General features: G+C 32.4%; 1 protein-coding gene across 1 annotated transcript in view; it reads right to left on the reverse strand.

The window, feature by feature from the left end:
• LOC135139545 (potassium channel subfamily T member 1) overlaps positions 1-22,892 on the reverse strand; it is a 238,221-nt gene that overhangs the window by 100,698 nt on the left and 114,631 nt on the right. The window contains exons 9-10 of the mRNA XM_064069828.1: positions 14,431-14,614; positions 5,974-6,339 (exon numbers count right to left, since the gene is read on the reverse strand). Of these exons, the coding sequence (XP_063925898.1) occupies positions 5,974-6,339; positions 14,431-14,614 (550 nt within the window). The remainder of the gene's footprint in view (positions 1-5,973; positions 6,340-14,430; positions 14,615-22,892) is intronic.

Here is a 22,892-nt window from a genome sequence, read left to right on the forward strand (position 1 = left end):
AACGTTTGCGGACCCCGAGATACTTTCACTGAAAAAAAATGAGACATGGGGTTCTCGAGATTATTTCATTTTCTACAAAAAAAAACACTACAGAAAATTGAGATTTCTTCATATTTTGGAAAAAATAACACTTAGACCCCCGAGATCCTTTCATGTTTTAGAAAAAATAATATTTGGAATCTCCAAAGGTTTCTTTTTTTGAAAAAAATATAACACTTGGAATCCCCGAGACACTTTAGGCTTTTAGAAAAAAATAACACTTGGAGTCCTCGAAATTCTATCAGCTTCTCAAAAAAAAAAAAACACTCGAGGATCCCGAGATTATTTCACTTTCACAAAAAAAAAAAAAGTTGGGGTCCTCGAGATTATTTCATATTCTAAAAAAAAAACACAAAAGAAAATTGACATTTCTTCGAATTTTGGCAAAAAATAACACTTGGAGACCTCGAAATTGTTTCGCATTTTAGATAAAAATAAAAATTGCAGCCCCAAGATTCTTTCGTGTTTTAGAAAAAATAACACTTAGCTGCCCCCAAGACCTTTTCGTCTTTTAGAAAAAATAACACTTGGTAGCTCTGGATTTTTTTAGCTTGTCAAATATGTACCATACTATGATACTCCGAGATATATTAGCCTTTTAGAAAAAATAACACTTGGAGCCGCTGAGTTCCTTTCATCTGTTAGAAAAAATAACATTGGATTGTATCAAATTGTAAAAAAAAAACCACTAAGAGACCCCAAGAATGATTCTTTCTCCTTTTGGAAAAATTAACGCTTGGAGTTCCCCAGATTCTTTCGCCTTGTGGAAAAAATAACACTTGGAGTGCCCGAAATTCTTGAGCTTCTTAAAAATTAAGACTTGGAGCCCGCGAGATTCTATTAGCTCTTCAAAAGAAAAACGTTTGCGGACCTCGAGATTCTTTTACTGAAAAAAAATGAGACTTGGGGTTCTGGAGATTATTTCATTTTCTACAAAAAAAAACACTAAAGAAAACTGAGATTTCTTCGTATTTTGGAAAAAATAACACTTGAAGCCCCGAGATTCTTTCGCGTTTTAGAAAAAATAACACTTAGCTGCTCCCAAGACCTCTTCGTCTCTTAGAGAAAATAGCACTAAAAACCCCAGGATTTTTAAACTTCACATACACCACAGTATGGGACTCCGATTTACTTTAGCCTTTAAAAAAATAACACCTAGAGCCCCCAAGATCCTTTCATGTTTTAGAAAAAATTATATTTGGAACCTCCAAGATGACCAATGATTCTATCTTCTTTTGAAAAAAAAAATAACACTTGGAGTCCCCGAAATTTTATCAGGTTCTCAAGAAACAACACTCGAGGATCCCGAGATTATTTCACTTTCACAAAAAAAATTACAGTTGTGGTCCTCGAGACTATTTCATCTTCTAAAAAAAAACCCAAAGAAAATTGAGATTTCTTCGTATTTTGGCAAAAAATAACACTTGGAGATCTCGAAATTCTTTCGCATTTTAGAAAAAAAAAACACTTGGACCCCGAGATTCTTTTGTGTTTTAGAAAAAATAACACTTAGATACCCCCAAAACCTTTTCGTCTTTTAAAAAAAGTAACACTTGGTAGCTCTGGATTTTTTTAGCTTGCCAAATACCATACTATGGGACTCCGACATATTTTAGCCTTTTAGAAAAAAATAACACTTGGAGCCCTTGAGTTCCTTTCATCTATTAGAAAAAATAACATTGGATTGTATCAACTTGTCAAAAAAAACACTAAGGGACCCCAAGAATGATTCTTTCCTCTTTTGAAAAAAATAACACTTGGAGTCCCCGAGACTCCTTAGGCTTTTAGAAAAAAATAACACTTGGAGTCCCCGAAATTCTATCAGCTTCTCAAAGAAAAACACTCGAGAACCCCGAGATTCTTTCACTTTCAGAAAAAAAAAAATTAACAGTTGGGGTCCTCGAGATTATTTCATCATCTTAAAAAAATACAAAAGAAAACGGAGATTTCTTCGTATTTTGGCAAAAAATAACGCTTGGAGACCTCGACATTCTTTCCCATTTTAGAAAAAAATAATACTTAAGCCCCGAGATTTTTTCGTGTTTTAGAAAAAATAACATTTGGAACCCCCTGGATTTTTTGAGCTTGTCAAAAAAAATACGAGGATCCAAGAATGATTAATACTCTTTTTGAAAAAAAAAAAATAACACTAGGAGTCCCCGCGACACTTTCGCCTTTTAGAAAAAAATAACCTACTTGGGGTCCCAGAGATTCTGTCAGCTTCTCAAAGAAAAACACTCGAGAACCCCGAGATTCTTTCACTTTCAGAAAAAAAAAATTAACAGTTGGGGTCCTCGAGATTATTTCGTCTTCTAAAAAAAATACAAAAGAAAACGGAGAGTTCTTCGTATTTTGGCAAAAAATAACACTTGGAGACCTCGACATTCTTTCCCATTTTAGAAAAAAATAACACTTAAGGCCCGAGATTTTTTCGTGTTTTAGAAAAGATAACATTTTGAGCCCCCTAGATTTTTTGAGCTTGTAAAAAAAACACGAGGACCCAAGAATGATTAATTCTCTTTTTGAAAAAAAATAGCACTAGGAGTCCCCGCGACACTTTCGCCTTTTAGAAAAAAATAACCTACTTGGGGTCCCAGAGATTCTGTCAGCTTCTCAAAGAAAAACACTCGAGAACCCCGAGATTCTTTCACTTTCAGAAAAAAAATTAACAGTTGGGGTCCTCGAGATTATTTCATCTTCTAAAAAAAATACAAAAGAAAATTGAGATTTCTCCGTATTTGGCAAAAATTAACACTCGGAGGCTTCGAAATTCTTTCCCATTTTAGAAAAAAATAACACTTAAGCCCCGAGATTTTTTCATGTTTTAGAAAAAATAACATTTGGAACCCCCTAGATTTTTTGAGCTTGTAAAAAAAACACGAGGACCCAAGAATGATTGTCTTTTTGAAAAAAATAACACTAGGAGTCCCCGCGACACTTTCGCCTTTTAGAAAAAAATAACACTTGGTACCCCAGGATTTGTTTAGCTTGCGAAATACCATACTATGAGACTCCGAGATACTTTAGTCTTTTAGAAAAAAATAACTTGGGGCCCCTGTGCTCATTCATTTTTTAGAAAAAATAACATTTGGAACCGCCAAGGTTTTTTCAACTTGACATAAAAAACACCCACGACTGATTCTTTCTGCTTTTGGAAAAAATAACGCTTGGAGTCTCAGAAATTCTTTCGCCTTGTGGAAAAAATAATGGAGCCCCCGAGATTCTATCAGCTTTTCAAAAGACAAACTTTTAAGGACCCCGAGATTCTTTCACTTTTAGAAAAAAAAATACACTTGGGACTCTCGAGATTATTTCATTTTCTACAAAAAAAAACATTAGAGAAAATTGACATTTCTTCGTATTTTGGAAAAAATAACACTTGGAGCTCCGAGATTCTTTCTCGTTTGTAAAAAAAAAAAAAACCGCCAAGATCTTTCCGTCTTTTACAAAACATAACACTTGGAACCCCCAGAATGATTATTTCTTCTTTTGGAAAAAATAACACTTGAAGTCCCCGAGATTCTTTCACCTTTTAGAAAAAATAACGCTAGGGACTCCGACATACTTTAGCCTTTCAGAAAAAAATAACACTGAGTCCCTTCGACAATTTTTCGTCTTTTAGATAAAATAACACTTACAGTTTCCGAGATCCTTCTATATTTTAGAAAAAATAACACTTGAAACCCCAAGATTTTTTACGTTTGTCAAATAAAACTCTAGGGGCCTCGACATACTTTTGCTTTTTGCAAAAAAATAACAGCTAGAGCCCCCGAGATCTTTTCGAAAAAATAAGAGATTTTTTAAGCTTATCAAAAAAAAGCACTAGAGGACTCCGAGATCCTTTCATCTTAAAAAAAAAAACACAGAAGGCCCTAAGATTTTTTTAGGCTTGCCAAAGAAAGCACTAGAGAACCCATAGATCCTTTCATCTTAAAAAAAAAATATCCGGAGCCCTAAGATTTTTTAGGCTTCTCAAAAAAAGCACTGGAGGACCCCGAGATTCTTTCACCCTTCAGAAAAAAATAACAGTAATAACCCTTTTGCGTGTTTAGAAAAAATAACACTAGAGGCCCCCGAAATTTTTTCGCTTTTTAGGAAAAATAATATTTGGAGCTTCCAAGATTCTTTCAGCATCTCAAAAAAACAACATTTAGATACTCCGAGATCATTTCGTTTTTTAGAACAAAATAATTCTAGAGGACACCGAGATTTCTTGGTCTTTTAGAAAAAATTAACGCTAGGAGCCCCCGACAATCTGTCAGATTGTCTAAAGGGAGACAATAAAAAACTCTTTGAATCTTTCAGCTTTAAAAAAGTCATTAGAAGACCTGACCTAACGTGATCTGACCTGACCTGACTTGACCTTCCATAGTTAAAAACAAATTAAACACAACTTCTGTCGGATATGCTAGTAAATTAACTCTAAATTCCCTTAAACAAACGAATTTCATATACGGGCTAGACAATTTTTGGTAATAATTGCTCGTAGACACTTACTACACTTTAAATTACGTCAACCCACTCCACCCCAACCCGGCTCCGAAAACTGCTTATTTGTTGGAAACTCGATTAAATCGCGTTTTTGCCGAAAGTAAGTGCGGTCAAATAAACTCGGGATTAATTAAGACGAGGGTAAGGTGGCGGCGCCAGATATGGTTGGGGGCGGCAGAGGCGATCAGCTTAATTGAAAAATTAAATTGCGAATTATGAAATTGTTGCGGCTCTCGCGCGATTGTAATTGCATTGGTTAACAATAAAAATTCCGAAAGCGTGCTAAAAACGCGTTGTTTTCTGGCGAAGTCGGGTATCTGTGTTTGTGATTTACGTTTATGAGTGACATTTCGGATTTATGTCTCACGGTTTGTTCTAAAAATGGCCCGAATAGGTGGCAATAAATTCCGTGAAAAATGTAATAATTATCGGTGTTTTATGGTAGTCTGCTGGCATTACTAAACTATAAATAATAATAATAGTACGGAACTAATGGAATACAGAGTTGCTTTCTTTCTTTTTTTTGGTGGCGGAAATTGGAATTCTGAAGGGTGTTGATATATGGCAAAATTTGAAAACTGGCAGCTAAATGAATAGTTTGAATTTTGTGTAAAACTTGATGGTTTTTACCGACTCGTTTTACACTCGTAATAAAATAACAATGCGGTTGGAGGCAGCACTTGGCCAAAACCGACGACGATTTTATTTCTTAATTTAAAATACAGACAGGAAACACCTGCTCACGTCCCAGCTGTTTCCACGATTTCGGTGTTGAAAATAAAGTTTTCGCAGAAAACTCCTTTTCGTGCTACTTGAGGAAAATATTACCTACTGCGTGAGAATTTGATATTTTGTAAAACAATGATTTTCTTTTTCGTTAGGGCGCTGTTTACGAAGTTGTCGGAAATCTGGCTGATTTATGAATTATGAGATTGGTTAAAATGATTTACTAAAAAAATATATACAAACCGCTTTATACATTAATTTTTTGGGAGATTATGTACAAAAATTTCTCAAAAATGAGAGTGTTAACCACTCCCGCATCCTTCGTGACTCATCCACCATAAAACTTCCTCATCCAAAACAAGCAGCTTTTTCCTGAAAGTAATTGCCCGTCCTCAACCACCATAAATCACCCAGAAACTATTGATTCCGCGACCATGCGCCACCCTCTAATTTATTTCCATTAAACCATCATAATCTAATTGGCAATTTAATGTAACACACATTTCTCCCACAGCCCACATTTCCGCCGCCACCTGCCATCCACACTCGCGTTTCCACGTCCATAACACAGTAACACTCTTTAATTAAACTAGCCGCCCCCGAGCGAAATTCTGACAGCCCTTTTTCAATTTTCCCAAAAACGAAACTCAAATGTTATACAACCCTGAGACCGAGTAATCCATGCACGTCCAGATGGGTCGTCCTTAATTAACTCACCGCCGCCGTTTTGTCCGCGTAATTCCTGGCCGCCAGGACGAAGCAGGCCTCGGCTTCGTTCATCCGCGCCCTGGCGAGGTCCCCGTCCTTGAGGCAGGAGCCTTGGATGTAGATGACGCGCTGCGCCCATATGGGCACCTGTAGGATCATCCGCATGGTGGTGTCGAGCTCCATGGGTGAGAGTAGGACGACGTAGTAGTCCTGCAGGAGCGGGTGGGCGTAGAACTCGTTCAGGAAATCCATGATGGTGTCCGCGTGGAGGGTCGTGCTGCAGACCACCACGTGTTTCTCGGACTGGGCGCGGTGGGAGGAGTAGGAGCCCCCGAGCTTCTGGCGCTCCATCCACGTGAAGGCGAGCTGCTCGAACTAAAAAAATAATAATAATGAGACGCCTATGGAACGTGATTCATAGGATACACTTAAATGTTAGCCAATGAATTAGCAATTTGATTAACATGCCTTTTCCACGCTATATTTTTCAAAGAAGGGACTGAACAATAGATAAGTCCGACCACCTATTCTTTTATCTATTTTACCTTCGATTCATTTATCTTTGTTTCTAATATAAAGCACATCCCCATTTTTCTGCAGAATGTTTCCAAATAATTGGGTATTAAAGTTAAGCTAAATTTGTCATTTAATCCTTTATTATATATACATTAACTTCGCCGAGTTTCACCTGTTGTCACTCTATATGCAAATAAATATCTATTAATTAATGTAGTTCACGGAATATTTGTATTTTGATTATCATACAAAGCATTTTTAATGCATTTTTAATGATTTAACTTTATTTATTATTACTTTAGCTAATTACTTACTATTGGTATTTACAATTTTGAGTAATTAATTTTGTGTTTAAAAAATTCACATTTTCTCTAATTCTCATTTTTTTATTTTTCGATTCCTTAAATTTTCGGTTTTGATATATTTGGACTTTTCGATTTTTCGACTTCTCGTTTTCGATTTCTCCTAATTTTGAATTTTACGATCTTTGGATTTTTTGATTTTTGAATGTTTCGATTTAGGTATCAATTTTTTCATTTTTGATTTTTGGATTCTTCGAATTTTCGACTTTCTAATTTTTTGACTCTTCCATTTTTCCACTTCCCGATTTTTGAATTTTTCCTTTTCAACTTTTTGGTTTTCAGATTTTTGTATTTCCCGATTTTCGGATTTCTACATCTTTCGATTTTTCGATTTATCAATTCTGGATTTTTGATTTTGGATTCCACGAGTTTTCGTTCCAACAGTTTTCCTTCCAATTTTTGAATTTTTCGAATTTCGTATTTTTTCGACTCAACGTCTTTGGATTTCTTTTTATTGGAATTTCGTTTTTTTTTTATTTTTGATTGTTCGATTTTTGGATTTCTCGATTTTTTGAATTTTTCAATTTATCAATTTTTGGATTTTTGATTCTTGGATTCTTGGCGATTTTTTTTTTGGATTTCTGTTCATTGGAATTTCGTTTTTTTTTAATTTATAGATTTTTTTGACTATTTGGCTTTACGATTTCTAGATTTTTCGACTTTTGGTTTGTTCCATTTTTGCTTTTCTACATTTTTCGAATTTTCGAGTTTCCGATTTTTGGATTTTACCTCCTTTGGATTTTTCGACATTTCAATTTTAGGATTTTTCGATTTTTTGGATTTTTCGATTTTTCAATTTTTGGATTTTTCGATTTATCAATTTTTGATTGTTGGATTCTATGACTTTCCGTTCCTACAATTATTCAGTTTTGAATTTTTCCCCTTTCCGATTTCTCGATTTTTCGACTTTTGGTTTGTTCCATTTTTGGTTTTCTACATTTTTCGAATTTTCGACATTTTAATTTTTGAATTTCTCGATTTTTCGACTCCAGTTTTTCGACGCCTCCATTTTTCCACTTCCTGAATCTTTGAATTTTTATTTTTTCAACTTCTTGGTTATTGGATTTCTCTTTATTAAGATTTGTTTTTTTTATTTTTGGATTTTTTCGACTATTCGACTTCCAATTTCACGATTTCTCGATTTTTCGGTTGTTCGATTTTTGGTTCTCTACATTTTTCGATTTTTGGACTCCTCGATTTTTTCGTTTTCCAATTTCTCAGTGTTTCGACTTTACAATTTTTCCACTCTTCCACTATTCCACTTCCCGATTCTTGAATTTTTACTTTTTCAAATTTTTGTTTTCCAGATTTTTTTATTTTCCGGGTTTCGGTTTTCTACACTTTTCGATTTTTGATTTTTGGATTCTACGTTTGTTCGTTCCTACAATTTTTCAGGTTTGGATTTTTCCACTTTGCGATTTTTGAATTTTCGAATTTTTACTTTTTCTACTTTTTGGTTCCCAGACTTTTCTCTTTCCCGATTTTCGGATTAATTAACGATTTTTTGGATTTTAGATTTGTCTTTATTGAAGTTTCGCTTTTTTTTGATTTTTGAAATTTTTCGATTTTTCGACTTTTTGTTTTCGATTTCTCGACTTTTCCTTTGCTTGATTTTTGGTTTTCTACATTTTTCGAATTTTCGAGTTTTCAATTTTTGGATTTTCCGATTGATCGAGTTTGGATTTTTCGACTTTTTGATTTTTAGATTTTTATAATTTTCGTTCTTTCGATTTTTCGAGTTTTTGGATTTTTGAATATAACGATGTTTGGATTTTTTGAGTTCTAGATTTTTGGTTGAATATTTTGATTTTTGGACTTTTCGGCGTTTCGATTTTTTGATTTCTCGATTTTTTGGATTATCGGTTCCTCGATTTTTCGACTTTCCAATTTTTCGACTGTTTTCCACTTCACGATTTTTGATTTTTTACTTTTTCAACTTTTTGGTTTTCAGATTTTTCTATTTACCGAAAAATTTTTCGATTTTTCCATTTGTAAATTTTTCGATTTATCGATTTCCGGATTCTACGACTTTTCGTTGCTACAATTTTTCAGGTTTGGATTTTTCCAGTTTTCAAATTTTTGAATTTTTCGAATTTTGTATGTATATTTTCGACTTAACGATTTTTTGGTTTTTGGATTTCTCTTCATTGGGATTTCGTTTTTTTATTTTTGAATTTTTTCGACTATTCGAGGTTAGGATTTCCCGATTTCTCGACTTTTTCATTGTTCGATTTGTAGTTTTCTACATTTTTCGAATTTTCGAATCTTACACTTTTCCACTTTTCCACTTCCCGGTTTGAATTTTTACATTTCAAGTTTTCGATTTTTTGATTCTACGACTTTTCGTTCCTACAATTTTTCAGGTTTGGATTTTTCCCCTTTCCGATTTTTGAATTCTTCGAATTTTGTATTTTTACGATTTGACGATTTTTTAGGTTTTTGGATTTCTTTTTATTGATTTTTGGAATTTTTAGATTTTTCAACTTAGGGATTTTCGATTTCTCGACGTTTCCTTTGTTCGATTTTTGATTTCCTACATTTTACGAATTTTTGAGTTTTCCATTTTTAGATTTTTCGATTTTTTGATTTTGGATTCTTCGACTTTTCGCTTTTCGGATTTTTGCACTTTTCGTTCTTATTATTCTTATATTACTATTTTTCTATTTCTCAAAAGTTTTGAATTTTAGAATATATCGATTTTTGGATTTTTCGACTCCTAGGTATTTGAATTTTGGATATTTCGATTTTTGGGTTTTTAGATTTTGCGAATTTTCGATTTCCCAATTGTTTGATTTTTCGACTTTTCGATTTCTCGAATTTTCGTTTTATTCGAAATTTTAATTTCTTTATTTTTCAGTTACATGATGTTCCGATTTTGTAAGTTTTCAATTTGTCAGTTTCTGCATTTCGACTTCCCGATTTTCCGACTTTTTCACTTTTCGATTTTTCAATTTTTCGAAGTTTCAGTTTTTGGATTTTTCGACTTTTCTATTTTTCGACTCTTCCACTTTTCCACTTCCCCATTTTTTAGTTTTATTTTGCAACTTTTTGGTTTTCAGATTTTTATATTTTCCGGTTTTTGGATTTCTAATTCTTTCGATTTATCAATTCTGGATTTTTGATTTTGGATTCTACGACTTTTCGTTTCTACAGTTTTCCTTCCGATTTTTGAATTTTTTCAACTTTGTAGTTTTTCGACTTTCCGATTTTTTGGATTCGATTTCTCGATGTTTTCACTTTCCAATTTTTGTCTGCTCCACTTTTCCACTTCCCGTTTTGGATTTTTACTTTTAGACTTTTTGTTTTCTAGATTTTTCTATTTCCCGAGTTTCGGATTTCTACAATTCTTCAGGTTTGGATTTTTCCACTTTCCGATTTTTGTATTTTTTTCAACTTACAATGTTTTGGTTTTTGGATTTCTCTTTAGTGGAATTTGTTTTTTTTTTATATTTTCGACTATCCGACTTTACGATTCCCGATTTCTCGATTTTTCGATTGTTCGATTTTTGATCTTCTACATTTTTCGATTTTTGGATTTCTCGATTTTATGGATTTTCGATTTCTCGATTTTTCGACTTTCCAATTTTTTAACTCTTCTACTTTTCCATTTCCCAACTTGAATTTTTACTTTTTCGACTTTTTGGTTTCCAGATTTTTTTATTTCCCGATTTTCGGATTTCTACACTTTATTTCGATTTTTGAATTTTTCGATGTATCACTTTTTGGATTTTTGATTTTTGGATTCTACGACTTTTCGTTCGTACAATTTTTCAGGTTTGGATTTTTCCCCTTTCCGATTTTTGAATTTTTCGAATTTTGTATTTTTACGATTTGACGATTTTTAGGTTTTTGGATTTCTTTTTATTGAAATGCTTTTTGATTTTTGGAATTTTTGATTTTTCAACTTGGGGATTTTCGATTTCTCGATGTTTCCTTTGTTCGATTTTTGATTTCCCACATTTTACGAATTTTCGAATTTTCCATTTTTGGATTCTTCGACTTTTCGATTTTCGGATTTTTGGACTTTTCGTTCTTCCGATTTTTCGAATTTTGGATTTTTGATTTTTCGATTTCCCCATTTTCTGATTTTTCGATTTTTCTATTTCTCAAAAGTTTTGGATTTTGGAATATACCGATTTTTGGATTTTTCGACTTCTAGATCTGTGAATTTTGGACATTTCGATTTCTGCATTTTTAGATTTCTCGAATTTTCCGTTTTTGGAAATTTTGTCTTCTTGATTTTTCAGTTTCTTGACGTTCCGACTATGTAAGTTTTCAATTTGTCAATTTCTGCATTTCGACTTCCCGATTTTCCGACTTCACTTTTCAATTTTTCAATTTTTCGAATTTTTAGTTTTTCGATTTTTCGACTTTTCTATTTTTCGATTCTTCCACTTTTCCACTTCCCCATTTCTTAATTTTATTTTTTCAACTTTTTGGTTTCCAGATTTTTGAATTTACAGATTTTCGGATTTCTACATCTTTCGATTTTTCGATTTATCGATTTAGGATTTTTGATTTTTGGATTCTATGAATTTTCGTTACTATAATTTTTAAGGGTTTGGATTTTTGCCCTTTCCGATTTTTGAATTTTTCGAATTTTCTATTTTTTCGACTTAACGATTTCTTGGTTTTTGCATTTCTCTTTATTGAATTTTTTTTTTATTTTTGAATTTTTTAATTTTTCGACTTTTGAATTTTCGATTTCTCTACGTTTCGTTTGTTCGATTTTTGCTTTTCAGTTTCTTGATGTTCCGACTATGTAAGTTTTCAATTTGAGAATTTCTGCAATTCGACTTCCCGATTTTCCGACTTCTTCCCTTTTCGATTTTTCAATTTTTCGAATTTTTAGTTTTTCGATTTTTCGACTTTTCTATTTTTCGATTCTTCCACTTTTCCACTTCCCCATTTTTTAATTTTATTTTTTCAACTTTTTGGTTTTCAGATTTTTGAATTTCCAAATTTTCGGATTTCTACATCTTTCGATTTTTCGATTTATCGATTTAGGATTTTTGATTTTTCAGGTTTGGTTTTACCCCTTTCCGATTTTTGAATTTTTCTAATTTAGTATTTTTTCGACTTAACGATTTTTTGGTTTTTTGATTTCACTTTATCGGAATTTCGTTTTTTTCTTGATTTTTGGATTTATTCGATTTTTCGACTTTACGATTCCTCGATTTCTCGACTTTCCGATTCCTCGATTTCTCAACTTTTCGTTTGTTCGATTTTTGGTTTTCTACATTTTTCGAATTTTCAAGTTTTCGATTTTTGGACTTCTGATTTTTTAATTTCTCCATTTTCTGATTTTTCGATTTTTCTATTTTTCAAAAGTTTTGGATTTTAGAATATATCGATTTTTGGATTTTCCGACTTCTAGATATTTGAATTTTGGATATTTCGATTTTTGGATTTTTAGATTTTTCGAATTTTCGATTTCTCGATTGTTTGATTTTTCGACTTTTCGATTTCTTGAATTTTCGTTTTTGGATATTTGATTTCTTGATTTTTCAGTTTCTTGATATTCCGAATTTGTAAGTTTTCAATTTGTCAATTTCTGCATTTCGACTTCCCGATTTTCCGACTTCTTCGCTTTTGGATTTTTCACTTTTTCGAAGTTTCAGTTTTTGGATTTTTCGACTTTTCAATTTTTCGAATCTTCCACTTTTCCACTTCCCCATTTTTTAATTTTATTTTTTCAACTTTTTGGTTTTCAGATTTTTGTATTTCCAGATTTTCGGATTTCTACATCTTTCGATTTTTCGATTTATCGATTTCGGATTTTTGATTTTTGGATTCTATGACTTTTCGTTTCGACAATTTTTCAGGTTTGGATTTTTGCCCTTTCCGATTTTTGAATTTTTCGAATTTTGTATTTTTCGACTTATAGATTTTTGGGTTTTTGGATTTCCCTTTATCGGAATTTGATTTTTTTATTTTTGGATTTTTTCGGTTCTTCGACTTTTCGATTTCTCGATTTCTCGACATTTCGATTGTTCGATTTTTGATTTTCTCCATTTTTTGAATTTTCGATTTTAGAATTTTTCCATTTATCGATTTTTGATTCTTCAATTTTTCGTTTTTTTTTGGATTTTTGATTTTTCGATTTCTCGATTATATGATTTTTCGATTTTTCGATTTCCCAAATGTTTTGGATTTTTGAATATATCGATTTTTGGATTTTTCAGCATTTCGATTTTTCTAAAAAATGAATAATTTTCGGGGGCTTCTTGTGTTATTTTTTCTGAATACGCGAAAGCGTTCCTATTGTTATTAATTTTTTTTTGACAAGCTTAAAAGATCTCGGGGGCTCTGTGTTATTTTTTTTTTAAAGCTGAAGAATCTCGTGGACCCCGAGTGTTATTTTTTTTGCTAAAAGTCTAAAGAATCTCGAGGTCCCCCAGTGTATTTTTTGGAAAATAAGAAAGAATTTTCGAAAACTCCTAGAATTATTTTATTGTAAAAAGTGAAATGATCTCGGTGGTGTTTTTTTGAGAAGCTGGTAGGCTCTAAGTGCTATTTTTTGCTGAAAGGTGAAAGAATCTCGGGGTTCCCTAGTGATTTTTTTTTTTAGAAGCTAATAGAATTTTGGGAGCTCGAAGTATTATTTTTTATAAAAAGCGAAACAATTTCGGGGGCTTCAAGTGTAATTTTTTCTAAATAGCCGAAAGGGTTCCTAGTGATATTTTTTATGTCGAACGGGCAGTGTTATTTTTTTCTAGAAGATCGCAAGAATCTCGAAGGGAGGGCAGTGTATTTTTTTTCTAATAGGCGAAAGAATCTCCGGGACCCCAAGTGTTATTTTTTTCCAAAAGAAGAAAGAATCATTCTTGGGATTCCCTAATTTTTTTTTTATAAACTAAAAAAATTCTGGGGGTTCCAAATGTTTACTTTTTCTAAAAGATGAAAAGATCTCGGAGGCTCTAAATGTTATTTTTTTTTTACAAAGCTAAAGTATCTTGGAGTCCCATAGTGTGGTATTTGAGAATTTAAAAAAATCCAGAGGGTTTTAACAGATGTAAAAATCATGGAGATATCCAAGTGTTATTTTTTTTTCTAAACCGCGAAAGAATCTTGGGGCTATAAGTGTTATTTTTTGACAAAATATGAAGAAATCTCAGTCTTCTCTGCTGTTTTTTTTTTCGTAGAAGATGAAATAATCTCGAGACTCCAACTGTTATATTTTTTTATAAAAGTAAAACAATCTCGGGGTCCTGTGGTATTTTTTTTTTTTTGAAGAGCTGACAATCTCGGGGACTCCAAGTGTTATTTTTTTTCTAAAAGGTGAAGAAATCTCGATGTCGTCTAGTGTTTTTTTTTTGAGTAGCTGAAATAGTGGTGGGACCACAAGTGTTATTTTTTTTCTAAAAGATGAAAGAATCTTGGAGACTCTGAGTGTTATTTTTTTTTTATAAGGCGAAAGCATCTCGGTGTATCCACACTCTTAAAAACGACATAGCACGTCAAGGCACTCTAGTCAAAATACTTCTAAATTAAATCTAATAATTCTCTTAAAAACTTTTTTCTTTTTCATAAGGTTGGAAATAACTACCTTACTGCAACTTAATAATAACTAATAACACATAAATACCTGCGTCGGTAGCACGATAAGCGCAACGCAGATCATGATGACCATGTACAGCTGCGACGGCCAGATGTCCGGCACGAAGTCCCCGTATCCGACCGTGGAGAACGTAACCACAACGTAATACGTAGCTTGGAAGAGGTTGAGGTGTCGATGGCCTGCCCTTTGAAAGTGCTGGATTCCGCAGACGCTGCAACAATCGATCTTGAATTAATTTTATTACGGATGACACACACCTACGAAACGTCGGCTGAAGAGAGGTCTTTGATTTCTTGAGAGCGGAGGAAATTTACATGAAAGTCGACGACCGCCGCATCCCTGTATCCGCCTCATTGCGACGAAACAATTACGAATTCAGACAGAAATTTCGGAATTCGACTTTGATTCGGGCGAGGGAAGCACTTCGGGTAATTGGATGGTGCGGAGGTGTGTCGAGGGTGCACCTCTCAAAAAGTCGCCGGAAAATGAGTTCAGTGTGGGGTCGAAAAGGACGGCTTTGGGAAAGTGGTTCCTTGAACTGATTAGTGATTAGTGAGTACGAACCCGACATAAGTTAATTTTGATTTGAAAATGTTAAAGTGTGCGATATTCACAAAATTACGAGTTCGTTTTAAAATTCGGTCAATTTATTTATTTTTATTTCTGGATATTATTTAATTTTTCAATTTTTTTTTCTCGTTGTTTGCTGCATCTAGATCTACAATTTTTCGTTCTGATACCTTTCGAAAATTTAATTTATAACATTTTTTTTTCAACGGTGTTTTCTTTCTTCTTTCTTTTTCTTTAAAAAAATTATTTTTAAACCGAATATTTCTCAAATTTTGTCCAGGTACCCTAAACCCGCAATATTTTCAGAATCAGTATGTCGACATCTACATTCTAGAACTTGTGGATTTTCTAAAATTTTTTGTAGATTTTTAAGCAACTTTCTCATAAAGTCAACTTTTCAAAATTTGTCCCTTACGAAAATTTCGACCTTCTTCGAGACTACCTTCGAAAGTTATCAAAGGAGATTTTTTTTGTAAATTTCAACTTGCCTTGAGCCTCATTTCTTCAAAAACCATTTTTTCAGAATCTCCCAATGAAATATGACAATTTATGATTATTCCAAAAATTTTAATCAATTTTTATATCAACTCATTTTTTCAAAATTTTCCAGAATTTCGATATTTTCGGCCACCTTGAAAATTACAAGGAGATTTTTTTTATACATTTGAACATCCAAAATTTACCTTCGGTTTCATTACTTTGTAAACATTGTTTTTAGAATCGCTCCATGAAAGGTGTCAATTTTTTGTATAAAAAAAAAGAAATGTTTTTTCGACAGATTATTCCAAAAATTTTGTCTCGGGGACATAAATACGCATTTTTTTCCGAATCAGCACGTCGTAATTTATATCCTAGAATTTTTTGAGGATTTTTAAGCAACTTTTTCATAAACTCAGTTTTTCAAAATTTGTCCCTTACTAAAATTTCGACCTTCTTCGAGACTACCTTCGAAAATTATCAAAGGAAATTTTTTTTGTAAATTTCGACCTGCCTTGGGTCTCATTTCTTCAAAAACCATTTTTTCAGGATCTCTCAATGAAATATGGCAATTTATGACTATTTCAAAAATTTTAATCAATTTTTATATCAATTCATTTTTTAAAAATTTCCCAGAATTTCGACCGTTTCGACCACCTTGAAAATTACCCAAAGAGATTTTTTTATACATTTGAACATCCAAAATTTACCTTTGGTTTCATTTCTTTGAAAACATTTTTTTTAAATCGGTCAATGAAAGGTGTCAATTTTTTGTATAAAAAAAAATGTTTTTCCGACAGATTATTCCAAAAATTTTGTCTCGGAGACATGAATACGCAATTTTTCCGAATCAGCACGTCGCAATTTATATTCTACAATTTTTTGTGGATTTTTAAGCAACTTTTTCATAAACTCAATTTTTCAAAATTTGTCCCTTACGAAAATTTCGACCTTCTTCGAGACTACCTTCGAAAATTATCAAAGGAGATTTTTTTTTGTAAATTTCAACTTGCCTTGGGCCTCATTTCTTCAAAAACCATTTTTTCAGAATCTCACAATGAAATATGACAATTTATGATTATTTCAAAAATTTTTATCAATTTTTACATCAACTCATTTTTTCAAAATTTCCCAGAATTTCGACCTTTTCGACCACCTTGAAAATCACCCAAGGAGTTTTTTTTTATACATTTGAACATCCAAAATTTACCTTCGGTTTCATTTCTTTGAAAACATTTTTTTTTTAGAATCGTTCAATGAAAGGTGTCAATTTTTTCTATAAAAAAAATGTTTTTCCGACAGATTATTCCAAAAATTTTGTCTCGGGGACACGAATACGCATTTTTTTCCGAATCAGCACGTCAAACTTTATATCCTAGAATATTTTGTGGATTTTTAAGCAAAGTTTCCAAAAGCTCAACTTTTCAAAATTTCTGCTTTACGAAAATTTCGACTTTATTCGGCCACTTTCGAAAATTATCCAAAGAGATTTTTTGTTAAATTCGACCTTCAATAGCTATTTCTGGTCTCATTTCTTGGAAACTGCTACCAATTTTCCAGAAGGGTATAATGAAATATTGCAAGTTAGTTTTAGTGTAAAAAAAAATTGCTACACAATGTTTTCAAAATCACCAAAGCGAGATTTATATCCCAGAATTTTTTCAGGATTTTTAAGCAACTTTTTAAAAAGCTCAAATTTTCAATACTCTCCGGCACGAAAATTTCGACCTTCTTTGACCACCTTCAAGAATTTAATTGAAGCGATATTTTTGCAAATTCGACCTCCCGAAATTACTTTCCGCCTCATTTCTTCGTAAAGTCCTACCATTCTTCCAGAATCGTCTAATGAAATAAGTCAATTTTTAGATTTTTTTTTTATAAATATTTAATAAGAAAATTTTCTAAAATCTTGCTCCGGAACCATAAATATATAATAATAATAATCAGTAATCAAAATGTTTCATGAACATTCCCGAAAATTGCGACCTTCTTTGACCTCTTTCGGAAATTACCTAAAGCGATTTTTTTGTAGATTTATCTTTCCAAGAACTATTTTCGGCTTGATTTCTTCGAAAACTTCTATCATGTTTTCGAGACTTACTAATTTTTAGTTATTTTTTTTTTATTGGTTTTCAAATAAGTAGAATATTTCTGAAATCTTACTCCGGAACCAAAAACGCGCAATATTTAGTAAATATTTGCTAAGATAAGACTAATTTTGGCGAATCACATGGCTTCCAGAAAAATTGAGGGCGGGTGGGCGGGGCCAGTATTTGCTAAGATAAGACTTATTTTGGCAAATGAAGAAAAGAAAATACAGGGAGGTGGGCGGGGCTAGTACTTGCTAAGATAAGACTGAACAATATTAAGAGTAGTCATTGAAATTAGGAGGGGGTAGGTGGGTGCGGTTACTGCTTGCTTATAAGACTCGTCAGAACAAAGCTAAAGTCAGCCCCGCCCACCTCTTTTTTCCATTTCACTGACTTATTTTGACTAGTTGTAGAATCTAAGATTTAAAACAAAGTAAAATGTGACCCCGCCCACCCACCCCTCCTGCGTTTTGATCATTCAATACTAGTGGCTGTGAAAAGCAGAAGTTGGATTTCATATTGATAAATAATAGAATCTAGGATTACATTTTTTTAATACAATTTAATTTTTACTAAATTGTTTCAATTATTAGATTTTGCAATTTTTCGGTCAGCAATTTCACGAGTTCTCGATTTTTAATTTTTTAGTTTTTCGTTTCTTCCGTTTTTCGATTTGCAATTTTCAGTTTTTTTTATTAGTACTTGCTAAGATAACACTGATTTTGGAAAATCACATAGCTTCTAGAAAAATAGAGGGCGGGTGGGCGGGCTCAGTATTTGCTAAGATAAGACTAGTTTGGCAAATCACATACTCTCTAACAAAATACAGGGCGGGTGGGCGGTTCTAGTATTTGCTAAGATAAGATTGAACAATATTAAGAATAGTCATTGAAAAGAAGAGGGAGTAATTGGGCGGGGCTGCTGCTTGCTTATAAGACTCGTCAGAATAAAGCTAAATTCAGCCCCGCCCACCCCTTTTTTCCATTTCACTGACTTATTTTTACAAGTTGTAGAATCTAAGAATTAAAACAAAGTAAAATGTTACCCCGCCCACCCACCCCTCCTGCGTATTGATCATTCATTTCTATTGGCTGTGAAAAGCGGAAGTTGGATTTCATATTGATAAATAATAGAATCTAGGATTACATTTTTTTAATACAATTTAATTTTTACTAAATTGTTTCAGTTATTATATTTTGCAAATTTTCGATCAGCAGTTTCACGAGTTCTCAATTTTTAGTTTTTCGTTTCTTCCATTTTTCGATTTGCAATTTTCAGTTTTTCTTTATTAGTACTTGCTAACATAAGACTGATTTTGGCAAATCACATAGCTTCTGGAAAAATAGAGGGCGGGTGGGCGGGCCGAGTATTTGCTAAGATAAGACTGAACAATATTAAGAGTAGTCATTGAAATGAAGGGTATGTGGGCAGGGCTATTGCTTGCTTAGACTTTAGACTTTAGACTCGTCAAAAAAAAGCTAAATTCAGCGCCGCCCACCCCTTTTTTCTCTTTTACTGACTTATTTTGACAAATTGTAGAATTTAAGATTTAAAACAAAATAAAAAGTGACCCCGCCCACCACCCATATTCCGTTTTGATCTTCCATTCTTATTGGCTCTGAAGAACGGAAGTTGGGTTTTATATTGATGAATAACAGACTCTAGGATTACATTTTTTTTAATACAATTTAATTTTTACCAAATTGTTTCAATTATTAGATTTTGCTATTTTTGGGATCAGGAATTTCACGAGTTCTTAATTTTTACTTTTTCAGTTGTTCGTTTCTTCCATTTTTCGATTTGCAATTTTCAGGGTTTTTTTCATTAGTACTTGCTAAGATAAGACTAATTTTGGCAAATCACATAGCTTCTAAAAACATAGAGGGCGGGTGGGCGGGCCTAGTCTTTGCTAAGATAAGACTAATTTTGGCAAATGACATACTCTCTAAGAAAATACAGGGAGGTGGGCGGGACTAGTACTTGTTAAGATAAGACTGGACAATATTAGGAGTAGTCATAGCGGGACTACTGCTTGCTTATAAGATTCGTTAGAAAAAGCTAAATTCAGCTCCGCCCACCTCTTTTCTCTATTTCACTGACTTATTTTGACAAGTTGTGGAGTCTAAGATTTAAAACAAAGTAAAAAGTGGCTCCGCCCACTCATCCCTATTCTGTTTTGGTTATTCATTCTTATTGGCTCTAAAGAGTGGAAGTTGGATTTTATATTGATAAATAATAGAATCTCGGATTACATATTTTTAATACGATTTAATTTTTACTAAATTGCTTCAATTATTTGATTATGCAATTTTTCAATCAGCAATTTCACGCGTTCTCTATTATTTCCATTTTAAAACAATTTTTTCATAAGTTCAATTTTTCAATACTCACCAATTATAAAAATTTCGACTTCTTTTCCACTACTTTCAAAGTCTTACAGACATTTTTTGTAGTTTTTGACCTCTAGAGCTTAACTTTCGGCTTCATTTCTTCGAAAGCTCCTATCATTTTCCAAAATCGTCTAATAAATTTCTTTAGTTTTTAGTATTTTTCTAAAACTTATTTTCAATACCGAATATTTCTCAAATCTTTTCCCGGGACCATAAACACACAGTATTTTCAGAATCAGTACGTCGAGATCTACACCCTAGAATTTGTTGTAGATTTCCTAAAATTCTTTGTGTATTTTTAATCAACTTATTCATAAACTTAGTTTTCAAAAGTTGTCATTTTCGAAAATTACCTAAAGATATTTTTTTTGTAAATTTTACCATAAAAAATTAGTCTTAGGCCCCCATTTTTCACAACCTTTCAATAAAATATGTCAATTATTTGGATTTCGAAAATTATTTTTCAGACCGGTTATTTCAAAAATTTTAAGCAATTTTTATATCAACTCATTTTTCCAAATTTCGTCTTTACCAGACTTTCGACATTTTCGACCACCCTGCAAATGACCTAAGGAGATTTTTTTGTACGTTTGGACATTCAAAATTTACCTTCGGTTTCATTTTTCAAAAATATTTTTTTTAGTATCGCTGAATGAAAAGTGCCAATTTTTTGGATAAAAAAAATGTTTTTCGGACAGATTATTCGAAAAATTTTGTCACGCGGACATGATTACACAGTTTTTTCCAAATCAGCACGTCGAAATTTATATCCTAGAATTTATTGTGGATTTTTAAGCAAAGTATTGGAAAGCTCAACTTTTAAAAATTTCTGTTTTAGGAAGATTTCGACTTTATTCGACCACTTTCAAAAATTATCGAAACAGATTTTTTGTGGAATTCGACCTTTAGTAGCTATTTCTGGTCTCATTTCTTGAAAACTGTTACCAATTTTCCAGAAGGGCATAATGAAATACATCTTGCAAGTTTTAGTATTAAAAAAAATTTTTTTCACGTGGATTCTTTTTAAAATTTTGCTCTGGAACCACAAGCACGCAATGTTTTCCGAATGAGCAAATCCAGATTTATGTCCCAGAATTTTTTCAGGATTTTTAAGCAACTTTTTCAAATCTCAAATTTTCAATATATTTTTTTTTATTGATATTTAATAGTAAATTTTCTAAAATATTGTTCCGGAATCATAAATATGCATAATCAGTAATCAGAATGTTTCATGAACTCAATTTTTCTATATTCCAACTTTCGGAAATGACCTAAAGATATTTTTTGTAGTTTTAGTTTTTCAAGGATATTTTCGGCCTGATTTCTTCGAAATTTTCTATGCTGTTTTCAAAGCCTCTTAATTTTTAGTTATGTTTTTTAATTGGTTTTCAAAAAGAAAGTAAGAAGTGGCCCCGCCCACCCACCCTATTCCGTTTTGATTATTGATTATTATTGGCTCTGAAGAGCGGAATTTGGACTTTATATTGATAAATAATAGAATCTAGAATTACATTATTTTAATGCAATTTCATTTTTACGAGTTTTTGATTTATTATTTTTCAGTTTTTCGTTTCTTCCATTTTTCGGTTTGCAATGTTCAGTTTTTTTTTATTAGTACTTGCTAACATAAGACTGATTTTGGCAAATCACATAGCTTCTGGGAAAATAGAGGGCGGGTGGGCGGGCTGAGTATTTGCTAAGATAAGACTAATGTTGGCAAATCACATACTCTGTAAGAAAATAAAGTAAACAGAGTAAAAAATGTCCCCGCCCACCCATCTCTATTCCGTTTTGATCATTCATTCTTATTGGGTCTGAAGAACGGAAGTTGGATTTTATATCGATAAATATTAGAATCTAGGATTACATTTTTTAATACAATTCAATTTTTACTAAATTGTTTCAATTTTTTCATTTTGCAATATTTCGATCAGCAATTTCACGAGTTCTCATTTTTTTTCCATTTTGGGATAATTTTTTCGTAAGTCCAATTTTGCAATACTCCCAAATTATAAAAAATTCTACCTCTTTTTCCACCACTTTCAAAGTCTTAAAGAATTTTTTTGTAGTTTTCGAGCTCCGGAAGTAACTTTCGGTCTCATTTTTTCAAAAACATTTTTCCAGAATCGTTTAACAATTTTCATCAATTTTGAGTATTTTTTTTAACTTATTTTCAATACCGAATATTTCTCAAATCTTGTTCGGGGACCAGAAACACACAATATTTTCAGAATCAGTACGTTGAGATCTAGATCTCACAATTTTTTTGTGAATTTTTAGGCAATTTTTTGGTAAACCCAATTTTTCAAAATTTCCCATTTACGAAATTTCGACTTTTTTCGTTCAAAACCCGGGTGGGTTAGGTAGCATCGCGCTTGCCTGCCACACCTTGGGTCGTGGGTTCGATTCCCGCCCTGCTCTGGGTGTTGTGTATGTCCCCCGTTACCCTGTAATTGGGCCTCCGGCCTGTTGGGTAACGTTAACCAATAAAATAAAAAAAAATAAAAATAAATAAAAATAAAAATTACCTATCGTTCAAAGTTAATTTTAATTTCGTTCTTATATTCAATTAAACCTAATTTGATGCAAATAATGACAAAAAATTTTAAAATAAGTAAAAATAAGAAAGTCTGAATGTCTAGAGTTAAAAATCAAGGCGGATTCATAAACCGTAAGTACATGAGTATGTTACTTTATAAAATTTAAATAGTATGTATTTACCGGAGACAAACGACGGACGCACGGAAACATAGGACTTATTTTTTATTTTCTAGGGGTCATTAAACGTCGAGTAAACATGGAAGTAGGCGTTGGACAGACAGAATCTATTAACAAAATTAAAACCCTGCTTGTTTATTTGAAAAGGAAGACAAATTGTTTTTGTTGACTAGAATAATCAGTGTATTTTCAGTTCAACATTTCCAAATGAAACAATTTTGCATCGATGTAAAAACGAACACAA

This window comes from Zophobas morio, unplaced genomic scaffold (genome assembly GCF_036711695.1).
Source record: "Zophobas morio isolate AGI-343-1 ecotype UQ-CSIRO unplaced genomic scaffold, CSIRO_AGI_Zmor_V1 ptg000031l, whole genome shotgun sequence".
Taxonomy (NCBI): domain Eukaryota; kingdom Metazoa; phylum Arthropoda; class Insecta; order Coleoptera; family Tenebrionidae; genus Zophobas; species Zophobas morio.